Here is a 19,158-nt window from a genome sequence, read left to right as displayed (position 1 = left end):
CTCTGTGTTTGCTAAAAGACGACATAGTTAGCACACAAACAAAGACTTAGCTAACAATTTTAAGAAACAAAACTATTTCCAGAAAATATTTTACGACAGTCTTAAAATTTTTTTACCGTTTAATTAAGTTAAACTGGAGTCTTTAAGAAAATAATTCAGTGAACTTTGTTTAACAATCTATCGATAAAGTAATATTTAATGGCAACCTTTATTAATGCCGTCTTCTCTCAAGCGATTGTGATTGTTTACAACTGAAAATTTTTATAAATAATTTGTCAATAATGATTTAATCCGAGCATTTTTGTTTCAAAATATAAATATTGTGATATATTAAAAGAGGAACAGCTATTATTTGATAGTTCTTCTTTGTTATGTGTAATTGATTTTAGATTCTTTTGAAGTTGTAAGTTGCCGACATGATACTTTTAGTTATACTTTAGACATTTTGAGCTATACTGTTTGCTTTTTTTACGATGACCTATATATTATCACTAATGGAAAAAGAATAGATTTACAAAAAGATATCTAATTTATCTGTGTTAAATTTATTTTTGTGGAATTAATAGTATTAATTACTTGATCCATAGTTTAAGCATACAGTTCATTATAGAGAACTTGTAGTAGAATAAAAACCTATTTTTTTTAATAAGATCATTTGTCCTTCTATGATCACTTATATGTTTGCATATATCTAAGTCAGTGATATGTATACCATTTATATGTGTCTAATATGAACTAAAGCTTGTTTATTATATAATTTGATAACTGTCAAAATGTTGTTTTTCCCTCTGCATTGGTTTCATTGTTTCGGAGAAAATCACTTTTATTTTAAAATAATTAAATCTAGTTTACTATAAAATTTCATATTTGTCAAAATCTTACTTTCCCCTCAGTATTACTGTCACCAATGTTTACAATAAAAGGTGTTTTCTTAATAATTTTAGAAACTTAAATTTGTTTTAGTGTTCCTTTTTCTGTTTTATAAATTTGTTATGACTAAAGTGAATCTTGATAACCCTCAGAATTTTGCTTTTCCCCTTTTTACTTTCATTGAATGTTGTTATTTATTGGTCGATTTTTGTTAATTACTAATTAAATAAATGTGATTTCTAAAGGTTTTTGTGCTGCTTAAAACGATAGGTATTTTTGGTTTTTAATTTTCTTTTTCACATATTACTTACATATAAAGTGTATGAATGACTAACAGTATGAAGCTAAACATATGTTGTTTTAAGTATTTTTTTAATGTAAAAATTATTATTTTGTAATAGCTATTTTTATTGTAATTATTATTATTATGACTTCATAAACATAATGATCCTGCTAGCCAACAGGAACTGGCCTAAAAATTGAGCAAAAAGAATATGAAAAAGTTGAAAATTACTGTTATTTAATAAGTTCACTTTTCTTTCTTGAACATAAAATAAAAAGATTTTAGTTTATAATTTTTATAATAGGAATCATTTATGTAAATTTATTATTTCTTCATGTCCTTCTCAGGTAACCAGAATAACGTGTTTTAATTTCACCATTCTATAAAGCTATCAAAAATTTACCAAGTTTTTTTTTTTTTTTTTTTTTTTTGCATAAATATGAAAAGCATACATTCTTTGATATTCTGCTAAAAATTGTTCAATTTAAAATGAAAAGCAAAAACAAATCAATGTGCAGTACCACACTACATGTAACAAAAGTAACCATGAAATTATTCATTTTAATTACTTTTGTCTAGTATTTAATATTTTTTTAATCAAACTTTTTCATTTATTTAACTAGAAAAGCTTTGATTTGTTTTTACATCACAATAAATTATGTTTCTTTTTTTCAAAAAAGTATGTGTCTAATGGAGAAACTGTAATAATTGCATTGATTGATTTTAAAATCTTAATTTGATCTGATTAAAGTTTTCTCATTTTTTAATGTTTCTTAAATTAAATTTGTCACACTATATCTGTAAAATGAATTGCTATGTATTTCTTCATGGTTCGCAATATAATTTAAAAAAAGCAGTGAATTTCTTCATGGCTCGCAATATAATTTAAAAAAAGCTGTGAATTATTTGTTACTTTCAAGAATCTAAAAATATATATATATATTATTAATTGTTTTACAGTATTTTTTTATAAATTATGTAGTTAGTTATAACAGGGTTTCCGCTACGGTAGCTTTTTTCGAAAAATGCGAAAAGACCCCTCAAAAATGCTAAAATTCAACAAAGCATTTTCGCATTTTTGCTAAAGGATTTTACTAAATTCCATTTTAAAAAAAACTCCCGCGAAAAACTATGACATTAACATCCATGAAAAAAACTTGATCAAACAAGAAGGAGAAAAAATCTAAATATCTTTCGCAAGAAGAACCATGACGCTAGCGTTCACAAAAAAAACTTGATCAAACGAGATGAAGCATAGCGATCAACAAAAATGGCTAGAATATGAGTCTGAACAGTACCCATTAATAACTTCTGTTATAGAGTATTGTGCAACAACACCACTGCACACTGTTGACTGTGAAAGGGGCTTTAGCTGCCTTAATTTGATTAAAACTAATATTCGAAACAGGTTGTTAATCAACCATGTAAACAATTTGTTAATGATTAATATTGAGGGCCCTGAAAGTGCATTTAACTTTCAAGAAGCATTTGTAAAATGGGCAAACATGAAAGAAAGGAAGATTGTTAATTATAAACCAAAATGTTTTGATAAATAATAAATGTGTTTTTTTTTGTTATAGGTATTCTTTTTGATATTCTTGTACATTAAGCTATTCTTTGTCAGATAACTTACAGTACTTGTTTGATATAAAGTAATTTTATAAGCCTAATGGCATTTTAGCATTTTGCTGAAACTTTTTTTCAGATTTTAGCTTTTTTGCTAATGAATTTTTAGACTCAGCTTAAACCCTGAGTTATAATGTCCTTAATTGCATTATAAATGACCTTTAAAATAAATTTTGCTTCATGAATGTCAATTTTATAAAAAGTGTTTTAAAAAAAAGTCATCAAAAACAAATTTTATGATGATCAATAAATTTGAATATCATTGTTGATACGGTATAAAACTATAACAAATTTACGACATCAATTTGTATTAAGATTTCTAGAATTTCATAATTAAAAATTAATTTTTATAAATTGGTATAATATAATTAACATATTATATATAATAAAGTATATTTTGAAAAAATTATAATTTCAGGCAATAACAAGAAATCAAAATGGCCGTACATTCGGCTCCTCCCAAGAGGAAGGAAATATATAAATATGAAGCTCCATGGACTGTTTATAGTATGAACTGGAGTGTTCGTCCTGACAAGCGCTTCAGATTGGCACTGGGAAGTTTTATAGAAGAATATAATAATAAGGTTCGCAACAATATTTCTCATTATGTTGAAATTATTAATAATTAATGTAATTGATAAAATGAAAGCAAAAACGTTTAATAAATGTTATACAACTTCTAGCGAATTTTACTGCTATAAATTATATTTACAGATAATTATTAACTTTTCATTGGATCAAATAGGTACAACTAGTTTCATTAGATGAAGAAACATCTGAGTTTACAGCAAAAAGTACTTTTGATCATCCATATCCAACAACAAAGATTATGTGGGTACCTGATAGTAAAGGAATATGTCCTGACCTTCTTGCGACCAGTGGAGATTACCTCAGAGTATGGCGAGCTGGAGAAACGGAGACCAGATTAGAATGTTTATTAAACAATGTAAATAATTTTATCTGTTTAGAAGAGCTTCAATTAAAAATAGAAGGCTTTTATATGATATATATATTTTTTTAATGTAATTTCTCTAGCTGAATTATTATTACTTTTTTTTTAAATTTTTACGGAGCATAAAATTGTAGATTTAATTGAAATATTTAGAATATACGAATATTAATTTTCTTTATTTAAAATGTTTAGAATTAATGCTTACCATCCATTCAGAAAATTAGAATAACTTACAACTTTACTAAGAGTGTTTTGTTTATAAAAATTCAGTTTTTTTTTTAAACCATACTCTACATTTTAAAACTATTTGAAAAATCAAACTACAGCATTTAAAAATTAAACTACAGCATTTAAAAATTAAATTCAGTATTTTTTTTTTTTTTTTTTTTTTTTTTTTAATATTTATTTTTTAGAAAATAAAAAATTCTTCCTGTTTGTTAAAGAGAGCATTGCCTTTTTGAATCCACCTGAAAAATATCTATTTTTTTCTACTTCATGAAAAAAGAAATTCCTTTTCAATATTGAAAATCTGATAATTTCTGAGAATTTTTAATAAAATGACATTCTGAAGAGAACTAAATCTGTCCTCAAGCATAATTTTCGAGAAGCCCCTAAGTAAATTAGGATGAGTAAAAATATAAAGTATGTGGGAGAAAGAGGACCAAATTTCTGTCCTTTCAGGATTGCTACAATGTGAGCACTCTCCGATTTTCGCCATATTTTTCTTGACCTTGGAAATTGACAATATTGTTTATGATGGAATTTCTTACTAACAATTTTTGTTTTTTGTACGATGGTTTCTTTTCAATTGATATATAATATTTATTTGAATCCATAAAATTATTTTTTTCACTGCAACATATTAGTTTTAATGGCTTTATTGCTTTGCTATTCATTAATTTAATATTACCAATGAAAAGTACAATTTTTTTTCAAAATCATTAAGTTTATTTTTCTACGTCCTATGTTTAATTTTTATTACTAACAGGTAAAATTTAATTCTGAAATAATTAAAATATTTAAGGAATAATTTTATATTTAGATAAATTATTTTTAATAATTGAAAGCTACTTTATAAATAACGTAACATAATTGTTAAAACATTTTGTTATAATTGCTTCATTCAGATGTTGTCTTTTTAAAGGTTTAAGAAGATATTAAATTTCTTTTAAACATTAATGTGTGTTCTATTTTTAGAAATGTTCTATTTATTGAAATGATTATAATTTATACATATGTATATTTCTTTTTAGAATAAAAACTCTGATTTTTGTGCACCATTAACATCGTTTGACTGGAATGAAGTTGAACCAAATTTACTTGGTACATCTAGCATTGATACAACCTGCACAATTTGGGGACTTGAAGTAAATTTATTTACTGTATATATGTTTGATTTATTTAATTTGTAAGTATAGTGAAGTGAAAAGTAAATTATTAAATTATCTTAGGAAAAATTTTTTTTAATCGACCGATATATTAAAGAACAGTTAGTTTTTAAAAATTTAAAGAATTTGGATGTAAACATCACAATTGTTCATATTAATAATTGCTATTAGCAAATACCTAGGTACAATTGAGAATACTTTTTTCTGAAAAAAAAACATATTCACAAAAAAATTAGCCTTACTCACGCTTCAAACATCTATGAACACACCTACACTGAAAGTTGATAATTTCAATAACATGAAAAGCATTTTACTTCAGAAAATTTGCATTTATTCATTCACACAAAAGATATGTTTTCCAAAGATATGTTTTTCAAGTAAACAAAAGATATGTTTTCCAATAAAGAAGACAACTTTGCTTACCAAAAAAACATGTTGCCATACATGGGAACACAAACAATTTATACAAAGCTTCAACTGTGTGTTACAAAGAAAAAAAAAAAACTTAAGGAGTTGAAAAAAACGTAAGTGACAAGATTGAAGCAAAAACATTACCTTTTAAACATGGTGTAAGATTGGCGAGAATACATTATTGATTGACATAGGAATGCTTCTGAGTTGAATAATATTTAAGTAAAAAAGTTTAGCTTGTAAAACTTGACGGTAAAAAAAGCTACATGAGTTTAACCACAAATAGAATATTCTTAAACCTTCAAATTATGCATACACAAGAGCTAGTTATTTAAAGATAACAAACAGCGTGTCATGTTAGGTGTTAAGCATTAGCAGATTTTAACAAGCTAATGACAGTGGGTTTAACATGTTGAGAGGAATTCTGAATTAGTGGGCTAGTACAAGTACACGGACATCCCCATGAGAAACGAATTTTAAATGTGAGCGGGAGCTATGAAAAATAAGCTTCAAAATTTTTCTGCCTACAAAAAAAGAAATAAAATTGTGAAGATGAGAATAAGTTAAACATAAAATGATTAAATTAAATTAATAATTAATCCAAGTAATTATCAATTTTTCAAAATAAGTACAATTGTTTTTATGAATAATAGTAACAATTATTTATGTATTGTGAACATAAGATATTTAAAAATGGTTAAGTTTAAAAAACCAGAATCTAATTACTCATATTTGCTCACATGAATTACTTAAAGAGGTAGTGATTAAATTAATATAATACAACTCATCTAATTAACAATTATTAATTAATTTAAAAACTATGCCATATTGAATGTAATTCAATACTTAATTGAAAAACAACGCCATATTAAAATTAAATCAATGCAATTTGTTACCAAACTTATACTTGAATCTGCAATAAAGTTAAAAAATAAAAATATACTGATATGACAAAATAAATATTATTTATGTGGTAAACAATACCAGAGTAAATTACAATATTTTAATTTAGTAAGTAGTTACTAATGTAATATAAACTTTGAAAAAAAGTTCCAGAGCCACTTATATTTAATTATTGGGAAATTCTGCCTATTACGTAGCTTGTACTAATTAAATAACTCCATAAAATAGATTCTTCTTGGTTTAATGCCTAATCCCTATTTTGTTTAGCTGCAATATTTTTAGAAAATCAAGACTTAACCATTATTATTCAAAACACAAGGTCACCTATTGTAAAATTAAAAATTCTTGCAATAGTTATCAGTAATTAAAAATAATGATCTAACCAGACTTTTATTGCTACATTATTAATTGCTGATTATAAATTTTGCTTAAAGAAACTTTTAAATCAGTTTGAAAATTGTAAATTGAGGATGTATTTCTATATTAGCCCTAGTTATTATTTACCAATGTATATTTTTTAAAGACAGGACAGTCAATTGGTCGAGTGAATTTGGTCAATGGTCACGTTAAAACTCAATTGATAGCACATGACAAGGAGGTATATGACATTGCTTTTAGTCGTGCTGGAGGGGGAAAGGATATGTTTGCTAGTGTTGGTGAGTATGGTAGTAAAATAATTTTATTTAATTTAGCTGAAAAATGTTTACTGGGTTAAAATTGAAATAATTCATTTTTACAACTGATTCGATAACTTGATTACTGGTTAGGATTGAATAACTGAATGACTAAATAAATAGAATAATGCAAAGTTGAGTGGTGAATTTTGCTAGCTTACTTTGCTTTGATAATTTTAGAACATTTCCTAAAATTCAGAAAGTTTCCTGAAATTGGGAAAACTCTTATGCAATTAGATATTTTAATAATTTATTTTATTTTTTTTGCATGTACATTTGAATAAGTTATATGATAAATAATGAAATAAATCTCATATTTAGAGTAATCAGATTGAAGCTTTTTTTTAAAAGAAAAAAATTAACAGTTCTTTATTAAACTAACTAAATAATATCAAAGTATTTAAATGAATCAAATATTCAAAATTATGAATTGATAAATATGTGTATTAAATGTAGTGAAATCTTTTTGAATTCAAGACCATTTAATGTCAACCATAAATGAAAATGTTTTTTTTTTTTTTTTTTAGTGTTTTCATCTATAGTTATTAATGAAATAAAGTTTTTGTATTTTATTGATGATAAAAAAAACACTGAAATTCCCTCTACAAAAAATAAATGGGATATTTTGCAACCATGTGTATATTATTTTGTAAAATTTACTAAACTTTTCTTTGTGTTGGCACCTATGACTAATGTAAGGGTTGCTGAGTAACATTAATAACTTAACCAAATTAAATGTTTCAATTATGTAAATTATAATACCATAAAAAACTAAATAATTTTAATACCATAACATGTTTTATTATTGTAGGCGCTGATGGATCTGTCAGGATGTTTGATTTGAGACATTTGGAGCATTCTACTATAATTTATGAAGATCCACAACATCACCCTTTGTTAAGACTTGCATGGAATAAACAGGATCCTAATTATTTAGCAACGTTTGCTATGGATGCTTCTGAAGTAAGAATATTGCTTTGTTTTTGCTATTAGTATCTTGTTTTTTTGTGATTGTGATAAGTAAATTTATGTTCAAATGTTTATTTTTATTGCAAATGTTATGTTTCAAATGATACATTGTATCATACCTGGCTTGTCTCCTATTTTTTAATGACGGCCCCTGTATTTTTTAACTATCTCCTGTTTACCTTTATGTTCTTAAATTTCTCTGTATTTGTTGAAGAAATTTAAAAAATTGGCGATAAAATATATGCTGAAGGCAAAAATATTTCTCTTCTTCCTCAACAGATAGTGGTATTGCCAGTACTGCAGTTTGTTGAGTGTTAATAATTTAAGTAATTATAAATAATGGTTTAAAGAAATCTTCTTTAGATTAAGATTTACATACATATTTTTTACTTTGCTAAATGTAAGTGCTTATATTATTTCTAATTTTGAATTTCTTTTTTGAATGTAAATCTTTAATTGCTAGTAAAATCTCTGTTATTTAATTTCTCCAATGTTGGCAGATATTTTGCATTAATTTGCACATCTTATTTAATTAAACTTTTATCTTATTTAAACACATTTAATTTTTGAACTTATGAATCAATAGATAACTTTCTAATAAAGTTATTTATTATTATTATTATTCAATCAAGTCAATGATTCACTAAATCAGTCAAGAACATCCAAAAATGTTCAAGTGTGATAAATTAAGTTTGCAATAAATTGTAATTTAAATAATTGTCATAATATTTATTTGTGTAATATTTTTGTTCCCATAATCATAAATAAATAGAACCTCAATTGATCATTTTTTATAGGATCATTCATCGTGAACAATAGATATGGGAAAAGGATAAATGCGGGTCAACCTAAAATATCAAGGAATGGATATAAAAATTAATATGTTTACAACAAGTATAAAAAATTTTAATTGGAAAAAAACTATGTACTAGCTGTAAAAATAATTAGAATGCAAAAGTAGGCTGCATAAACACATTTATTTACTTAAAATTGTTGAAATTTTGATTTGAGAAAAGAATTTTCTTAGCACAAACAATAAATTTTTCAACCAATTAATCAATTAAATGGGTCAACCTAAAATATCAAGGAATGGATATAAAAATTAATATGTTTACAACAAGTATAAAAAATTTTAATTGGAAAAAAACTATGTACTAGCTGTAAAAATAATTAGAATGCAAAAGTAGGCTGCATAAACACATTTATTTACTTAAAATTGTTGAAATTTTGATTTGAGAAAAGAATTTTCTTAGCACAAACAATAAATTTTTGACATCTGTATCAGTTTGTGTTCTTTTTTTGTAAGTTCGAGTGAATACAGAAAGTTCCTCATTGTTACAAAGGTTTTGAGGGCTTCCACTGATGTTGAGATTGGTTGTCATTCCGTTTCTTCCTCTTCATCTGGATCACTTTGCTATCTGTAACTATTTCTTGAAATGAACAAAGTTTCAACATTTTCGTCAACTGATGCATAAGCATCAAATGTTATGTTTTGGATGTTTTTACCAAATTGTAATCAATTACAATTTTCTTCATCATTAGTTTCAGACATTTCTGTTTTTCTTTTTAATCCAAAATAGCTTTTTTTTTTAAAGAAAAAAAATATTGGATGAATTTCTTAATGCGGGACATGGAAACCTGCTGGTTACCAAAACAATCTCAACAGATTTTATTAACATTATAAGAATAGCATTTGTAAAGAGACTGTCAAAACAAGTGATACATTTGGGAAAACGATAGATGTGAGAACGATGAATCTAAATTTAACTGTATTTATCTCAACTTTCATAAGATTGAAAAAAAACTTTTTCCTCTTTAAATGTAAGTGCCTGAGAACTTCAAACGAACCAGAGTTGGGCAAATTTTTTAGACACCGACTCTCTCTCCTGCAAAATTCTGATTCCACAGCTCTAGAGATCTTTGTATGATAATGGTTGAAGAAGAATAGAGTGTTTATGACCTTTATGTAATATTGGATTGACTATAATTGAAGAAAATAAAGTTGGTTATAGAGTTTGTATTACATCAAATTGATAATGTTTGACAAAGATGGTTATAATATTTGAATTATAATGAATTGATAATGGTTGAACAAAATAAAGATAGCTATAATCTTTGAATAATTTTTGCATTTTCAATTAGTTTCTAACGCATTACATTACTTATTTTAAAATAAAATAAGATACTTTTGGGAAAGGAAATATTTGAATTATAACAGACAAGTTATTGCTGGTGAAGATTTAATTTTGAGCAAAGCCTTGTGAATTTAAGTATTAAAGCTTGGAAATAAAATATTTATATTTTATTTTTTAAAAAGGACATTTTTATTAACTGTTCATACTAAGTAGTAACTAAACTTTAGTAGATACAGTTATAAAAATTTTGTGTTGTTATAGTCTAATGCATGTTAATTGTCTAATTTTTGTTAATAGATTTGGTGTCAACTACTTTAGATTAATATTTTTATTGGACAAATGTTGCCAGTAGAAGAAATGCCTTAAGTTTATTAAAATAAAGCTCTTATTTTTTTTGTAGTTTGAATTTTTGTTTTTAAAGTAATATTTTTTTTTTTTAGTTTTTCATTACAGATAATTGAATATGATTTTGCAATTATTATTTTTTATTTAAGGTTATAATTCTGGATGTACGTTCTCCGTGTGCCCCTGTTGCACGTCTAAACAATCATCGTGCTTGTGTCAATGGAATTGCATGGGCGCCTCACTCATCCTGTCATATTTGCACTGCTGGTAAGATGCTCTTGAAATATTAAAGGCTGAACACTTCAGCAAGTTAATATGTTATAATAGCTCTTTTATGACAGCATTGCACTCTTTACTGTTGAGGAGCCAAGGGTTATTATAGGTGCTTGTCCAAGGTCGTGTGATGTGTTTTTAGTCTTATTATACAATCATTTTTTAACTATATGTACAAGAATAAAATTATTTTTAAATTAAGGATCCGAAATTAAAGTTCTTGTTTCTAATTTTTTTTTAAATTAGGGTTTTTTATTATTTAATAAAAAAAAAGTTCAAAAGTATTTTTCAAAAACGTTTACATTTAATTGAATTACTATATATTTCTTCTAATTTAGAAAATTTTACTTATAATTTAAAGTTACCAAATAAGAACTAAAGTCATTTTCGAAGGTGAAATTCAAACTTCTATTTCAAAAATAAACCTGAAAACTTATAGATCTAAAAATAAATAAGCAATCCAAACAAGGAATAATAGGTAAATTTTATTAATAAGAATAATTAATTAAATGATACTAAATGATACTGATGATTTTCGAAGGTGAAATTCAAACTTCTATTTCAAAAATAAACCTGAAAACTTATAGATATAAAAATAAATAAGCAATCCAAACAAGGAATAATAGGTAAATTTTATTAATAAGAATAATTAATTAAATGATACTAATTCGGGTTTTTCAAAAAAATTTTTTTTTTATAATTCTTTCCAAAATAGGCTGTGGATGCTATTTAATTACAAAATATTTAATTTTTAAAAAAAAAAAATTTAAATAAAAAAGTAGTTTTTGCTTAGTTTAGCTCGATAAATTTTTGTTATTTTATTTTTAGAAAAATTTTTTAAGACACTTGTCATACCACTGCACCACTGAAAATAAAATTTAAAAATCAGTTACCAAAAAAAAAGAAAAAACATTGATTTAAAAGATATCTTTTACTCTTTTAAAGTTCAGATAAATTATATTTCTAAATAGAAATTGTAATAATTAAAAGAAAAAATGGTACACGTCAAATCTGTAGAAGAAAAAGAGAACATTAAAATGTGTGACAAGTGTAGCTACCAACAAAAATAATGGTATTAAACTGAGTAACAGCAATTATGAGCAATAATTCTTTTTCTGATTTCCAGCCTTATTTCTTTTAGTTTATTTCTGATCCTAATTACTCTTTATTACAGTGTAATGAATTGTTATAATTCTAAAATAGTTAGATTTTTTTACAATTTAATTTTTTACACAATTTTATATGTCAGTTGAGTATTAAATTATTATTATCTATTATTTAACAACTTAGAACATGGCCACTTTCTACATTAAAATATTAAAAAAAATCAGGAAACTTTTTTTTAAAAATCTTTTTAATGAGTTTTATAAAAGCTTAAATATTTATATATGATTATACTATTAAATGTTATAATGTTTTATTTACTTAAATATTTTTTTCTAAGTGAGAACCCTGCTTGAATGGTTAAGTTTATAATTTAGTTAAAGTTTTTGAATTTTTTTTTAATGAACAATTCCTGTATTTACAGCTGATGATCATCAAGCATTAATATGGGATATACAGCAAATGCCAAGAGCTATAGAAGATCCTATTTTAGCCTATACTGCAGATGGTGAAATAAATCAAATTCAATGGGCTTGTACCCAACCAGATTGGATTGCTATTTGTTATAATAATTGCTTAGAAATATTAAGGGTATAGGAATCAAGTCATTAGGAAATAATCAATAAGTGGAATAAATTGTCTTGAATTGTCTTGGAATTTTTATATTCATATTTTATATGATCTATCTTTATTAGTGTTAGATTTAATTTATAAGAGAGATTTGGTGTTATGCTTTTTTAGAGGGGTTCATTTCTTTGTGGGTTTAAATTATTTTTTATTTTGAAATGTTTTATTTCTTAAAGTGACGAAATGTATATCGTTTGATATAGCTTTTTCACTGTAGTTTTGAATTTCTATATCTTTTTTTAAAAACTCTTTCAACAATTATTAATTTATTCTTGAAATGAATTACTAGAATCTTATATGTAGTTAAAATAATAATTTTTATATAAGAGTTTCGTAGTGATTAGTTATCGATTCTTCTTGATATGCATATAGAATAAACAAATGTCAGCGAAACTAAACAATATGAATTAAGCACATCTAATGGCTCTAAAACAGACATTTAATAATTTCAGTTCTATAAACAAGAAACTCTGTTAGTGTCAAAACACAGAATGACAGAAGATTACAGGAGACTAACAAGTAACAACAAAGAAAAAAGATATTTAACCAATAGTAAAATGGTAGAAGCAAGTTTGATCAATATAATCCAATACAAGAAGGAAGATAAGTTGCAAAAATGTGAGGGTAGGTGGAAGAAAGAAGTTTGATAAAAAAAATAAAAAAAAAACTCCAGGTCTGCAAGATGTAAAAATTGAAATAGATTTCTTAAAAAATTTATTTTGATTTAATTATTGTTTTTGAACCATAATTAAATTTAATTGTACATCTGGGGATCACACTCTATCACCCCTCCATTCATCTGTTATTTTTTTCTTCTCTTCATTTGATTATTTTGTTTACGCTTGTTCTTCCCCTGTTGCTTAAACTAATTTTTCCTTGTTGATACTTGTTTATTTTCTGTATTCTCTGTTTCACCATTGGGAAGGTTCTTGTACATATAACCAAAACTATTCTGTGTCTGTTTCTTGACATTTTTCATGCTTATTCATGTTGTATAGCTTTATTCCTTTGTAGTACAAAGTACATCCTATCTTAATTACCTCTCTGTTTTATAAGATTTTAATAAAAAATATTTTTGTTTTAGGAACTGTAATATAAAATTGTTATGTATAACAATCTTGTTACTTTTTATGTTATTTCTATAACACCCAGACAATTTATTCCACTCTACTTTTTCTTATTATCAAATTTCGGTATGTTATCTTTTTTTTTTTTTCAATTTAGTTTTAAAAACATTCTAAATTATAATTTAATCTGTTTGTGTAATATTTATCTACAAGGCATTTAGTTTGTAATGTATGATTTTTTTTCTTCTTGTATATAGATCATCATGGATAATGAATATTTGGAAACATTTGTTATCCTTAAATATTCATTGTCACTGTATTATGGTACTGGATATCATTGAATTGTTCTGTATAAACAAATTATCTAGCCTGAGATGTGTGAAAATATTCTGTCAACTCTCTGCATAGACTCTGTTAGTTGATACTCATATGATAAATAAATTCATTTAACTTTTTGTACAAGAAAAACATTTGTCCCATGTACAAATTTAAATATGCAGGATGCCCACTAAAGCCTGTTACCACTCTTTTAACTTATGCATTTCTGCAAATATAATTATAAAAGTAGTTTGTAGACGTTGTAAAAGGATTTTTCACTTGCAGCACGACCTAGGCGGTTGTAGAATTTTATTATTTTTATCGCAAAAAAGGTATGAGATACAAGGAAAAGCAGTGAATTACAAAGTTATAATGTCGAACATTATCATTTTGGACTGAATAAACGTTAATGTAACGAAAAAAAACGAGCATTTGTTTAATCCGGATTTCTTGCATATTGACATGATAAAACTATCTATAGGGGATTTTAAAAAAAGCAACTATTTATTAGAAGGTATCTTTATTTTCAATTTTTAAACTTTGTTTATCGAAAATACCTTGTGATCTCGGTAGCAGAAACTCTGCAGATTGTCTCAGCATCTGCAGATTCATCTGAGGTTTTAATTTTTTGCTAAGAAATTCTGCGAGAATAATATGGCAATATATCTGCAAAAGAGCTCTGGCAGTGATAAGCAATTTATCTGGAAAGGAATTCCCTTAAATGCATGCAGAAAAAATAGAAATATTATTGAGTAGTCTGCATTATATTTCAACAGAATGATGTGCATGTTTTAGCTTCACCTATTTCTGACTTATAACAGTGCAACATGAAAAAATTAAGCACCGTGGGGATGACCCATTGTTTATATTTTCCCCCATACCTTTATAAAACTAAGTGGCAAGGAATTGCAGTGAATGAAAGAAGAAAGAATCTTTTCTTTATTATTATAATATCGTCATTGTCTTCTTTAAAATACAGAATTTATATTGTGAGAAGTAACGTACCTTGAATTAAGAAGATGATTCTGCCGATTAGCTCAGAAAATTATGCTTCCGGACTTGTAAATTAACTTTTTTTTTTAACTGATATTATTTTGTTATGTCATAGTTATACTAAACAAGCGTTATGTCTGTTATAAGCATGATAAAATTTGTTTATTTTTCTTCTTAGTCTTAAGGGTCTACAAGGGGACTTTAATTATTGAAATAATATGTTGTTCTCTTATTTCCTCTAAGTGGTGCTGTAAGTGTGACACATAAACTTTTTACTATATTCGGACACCACTTTTATGACTAAAATTGTTGTCATTCAAAAGTTAAAAAGGTGGTAATGTGCACCGTGTACGCATTGAAATATGACCATTTCAAACACCAGCACACTTTTATAGATGTCTATGATGTTGAGTTCTATAACATTAGATAACTCAGGTGAATTTATTTTTTATCTTTTAGATATCAACACTTTTTAATATAATTATGTAATCCACAGCAGCATAGAACCCAGATCCCGAGTTAAATTGTAACTATTTACAAAAGTGTTGCACAAAATGAAATATAAAATTTACTAATCCGTATTGTTTGTATTTATATAATTATTTGTTTTACTGTAAATGTTTGATATTTTATTTAGAGAAGTGAAAATGTGGTTGTTAATGTTATGTAGTTTTTATTTCCTACCGTAGGTCATTAATGTCACTAATAGATGCTTTTGTTAGCTTTGAAAAGTTGTGAAAGAAATGAAAAAAATTAATTGTTCCATAAATTATTTGGTTTAAAAAAAAATTCCCCCACTTTTTTATTAAAATGAACTATGTATAAATGATCAATGCCTGATATGGTGTGAAGTAATATATATATATTTAAAAAAAAGACTAGTTAAAGTAAACAGGTGCTCTAGTTCTTTAAAGCCTTTTATTTACAAAATTAAAATTAACTTTAAAATATTTTTTTTTTTGGTTAATACGATTAGTCATAGTTAAGTCTTGATAAAAGGTTAATTTAATTGCTCTCTAATTGTTTTTTTTTATGTGATTAGAAAATTTTACTTTATATATATTGTATTATGTTTAAGGGGGCGATATGTAAGTTTCTTCTAGGACAAATAAACCCAGAATTTTTGGATTTTTTTTTCTTTCAAAAATAAACATTTTTTAAATCTGTTTGCATGCATTTATTAAAGATATTGTGAAGTCCTAATTTGTTATCAAACACTTCAAAAATGTGTTTGATATAATAGCTTTTAAGGTATACTCACTCTATCATAAATAAATTAATAACTGTTACCTAAATAGAATAGCCAAAATTCATTTAGAGTTTCTGAAAGCTTTTGTATCTCGCACAGATCTTGAGAGATACCACCACTGAAATAGGAGGGAAACAACGTTATTCTATGCCATATAAATCGGTCAATTTTCATCAAATCAATTTAACATATTGAGTATAATCTTGAATAAATGTACTTCAAAATTATGCAAAAGCATAAATTTTTTTTTATTTAAAGTTTACAAATAGGAATTGTCCCATCAAAACAACTCATACAAATGTTGATATATTGTATCGTTGACTTTGTTTTTGGGCACTTCTCTGAAGATGGGATCAATAACATTAGCCGCCGTTAATTCTGAATCCTTTTGGAATTGATGTTATTAACACTTCACTACTGAATTTACTTTTCTATTTATATAAAATTAGCACTTTAATATTTTTTTATTGTATTTTAGGACATTAGATTATCTTAAACAATAAATTCTTGCAACAAGCTATCTGTGTTGTGAACTTTACATGATTTGGGTAATCCAATATTTCATGTGTAAGAAAGTGGCATTTTGTTTCAGAAATATTTGACTTATTTTCTATTGCTGTCATTTGTTAAGGATTTTATTCTATTTAAACTTTATGCTCTTATTTTTAGTTGTAAGCATCTAGACACTATTTGAAAAAAAAAAAACGAAAACTTTTATTTATATTTTTGATGCCCAGTGGTGCAATTGACATCATGATGTTCATAATTGGCCCTTTTGATTGTAAAAAAAAATTTCATTTAAGTATTTATAAAAAAATATTTGCAATAGTTCATGTTGCTGCTACTAAACAAAATTATGAATTTATTCTTAAAATTTTTGCTGTGAATTAAATCAAATTTAATTATTTTCAGAGCTTAAAGTTTAGATTTGTGTTATGCTTTCATCTTTTGAGAATTGCCTTTTTACAATTATTTAGCTACTAAATAATAAATTTTTAAAAAAAAACAACATTTTATGAATCATTTAGGAATATGTAAAGCATCTTGTAGTATATTTAAAGATAATCCTTAAATTGTTTCATTCGTCGCCTTATATACTTTACGTGTGACCTTGCAGTGGTCCTTTTCTTAACATTCCTCAAAAAGGTGCTTTTTTTTAAATGCCCAGATGAAATTGCCTTTCTCGATGGCTGATGTGAGTTTATAGGAATTTGATTAAAAAAACAGGAATTTTATCTTTTCTGTAGTTTCAAATCTTGTATATAATGTTGAAATCTTCAGTCAGTACTAATTGACTTTTTTATTTTATAATTCTATATATGATTCGTTGCATCTCAAAAAAAAATAGTAATATTTTTTTTTTAAATTTACATTTTTCAAATTTAATTTTGCAATATTTTTGAGAATGATTATTGATTTGGAAATTGAATGTTTCATTCTATGTATACATTACAATAAATAAATAAAGTAATATGTATATAGTGTGTGGTCTTAGTACAACTGTTTGTGCATGTTTTCTGCTTTTGTACTTATGGTATTTATTGTGGTTTACAAGCTCTTGCTCATTTTGTATGTAACTTCATCATGCTTATGTGTTTATTGTACAATCATTTTCATTAAAATATTCTAGTTCCATTTTCACACATATTATTTATCTGTAAATAATTTCATGTGCACTGCTGAGCTAAATTGTTAAACTTCTGTATTTCATTTTTATTTACTATTGTTAATTTTATTGTATAGCTGCCTTCGCTAAAAGCACAAAAGATTATATTTACTTAGAGGCAGTTGGAACATAAAATTGATTGGTTTAATAAGTCAACACTCAATCAGATGGTGCATCAAATTGTCCACCACTCTGCTTGTTTTGTTGCTTATGTTACCCTTCTAAAGGATGGCTTTCTAAAACTTAGTAACAATTCTTAAATAGCCATCCAAAATAAAGGACTCGTAGTGGTTTTGTAACAGGAATTAGTTTTTAGAGAGGTTTATTGAATATTCATTATTGTGTTAAGTACAAAAAAGAAAAAAAGTTTTTGAATGGAGATAAAGCTGTGCCTTAACAAATTTTATAAACTTTCCCAAAAATAATGAGCTATTTTAAACATAAATTAAAAAAAAATTAAAAATATATATATTTTTTTTTTAAATGAAAGAGCCCAAACTGTATGCCTTGTGGCATTCTGCTTTTGAAGGTAGAATATTAACTCCTACCAAACTACAAAATTGATGACAAATTTTATCTACAGATGGCGACTTTTAAAACTATAACAGCAACATCATCTGTTGACATTTTTCTAACCGCTGAATGGCAACAGAACTGGAAGAATTCAAGGAATTTCATCAATTTGGAATAACAGGAATTTAATTAAAATACCCCAAAAGTAGGAAAAATGGTTTGAGGTTGGCAATATTTTTGCCGAAAAAGTGTAATAATATTTTTTTTTAAAAATTGCTTATTTTCAATTTTAATTGCAAAAATTTTTTTCTTTTTTAAATATATTTTATATTCTTGAATAAAACTTAACTGAAACATTAATAGGATTTATGCCACCAACTACAAAATTCAATGAAATCAGCCTAGAAAAAAATCAGGGAATTTTTGTTCTGAGGGAATTTTTCAGAATGGGTGTTTGTAGCTATTGAGCAAATTTTGAAACTGGATGAGCTTCTTTACCAAGCAGCAAGCTGTACACTTCTATTTCTTTTTTTAATTAATTTTTCAAATTTGCTAAGGCAGGGGCTCCCAACCCTCTCTGGTTCCAAGTCAAAAACAACAGTTAGCAACAACAGGCCTTGCGACTAGAATCTATTGGAAATTTGACATTTGGAAATTTTTTATTAAATTTACTGGGCAGTCTTTCAAAAAGGTATGGACTTGCTCAGTTTTAAAAATTATTCTTAAACATTTGCCAAGTCTTTTGTTATACTAAGTGATAATGTATTGAAACACAATAAACTGATTCTTTCT

General features: G+C 25.7%; 1 protein-coding gene across 1 annotated transcript; it reads left to right on the top strand.

Moving 5' to 3' along the window:
- The first annotated feature begins 13 nt into the window (after positions 1-13).
- On the top strand, positions 14-15,669 carry wap (DDB1 and CUL4 associated factor wap). The gene is made up of 8 exons (XM_016059203.4): positions 14-403; positions 3,198-3,363; positions 3,525-3,725; positions 4,985-5,098; positions 6,957-7,089; positions 7,919-8,070; positions 10,706-10,823; positions 12,358-15,669. The coding sequence occupies exons 2-8, from the start codon at positions 3,217-3,219 to the stop codon at positions 12,528-12,530; spliced, it is 1,038 nt and encodes a 345-aa protein (XP_015914689.1). The 5' UTR covers positions 14-403; positions 3,198-3,216; the 3' UTR covers positions 12,531-15,669.
- The last annotated feature ends 3,489 nt before the right edge of the window (positions 15,670-19,158 follow it).

The sequence above is a fragment of the Parasteatoda tepidariorum genome, chromosome 1, assembly GCF_982258835.1.
Source record: "Parasteatoda tepidariorum strain Cologne lab strain chromosome 1, Ptep-v5.0, whole genome shotgun sequence".
In the NCBI taxonomy this organism is placed as follows: domain Eukaryota; kingdom Metazoa; phylum Arthropoda; class Arachnida; order Araneae; family Theridiidae; genus Parasteatoda; species Parasteatoda tepidariorum.
Note: the sequence above shows the minus strand (reverse complement) of the source record. Positions and strands in the feature narration are given on the sequence as shown.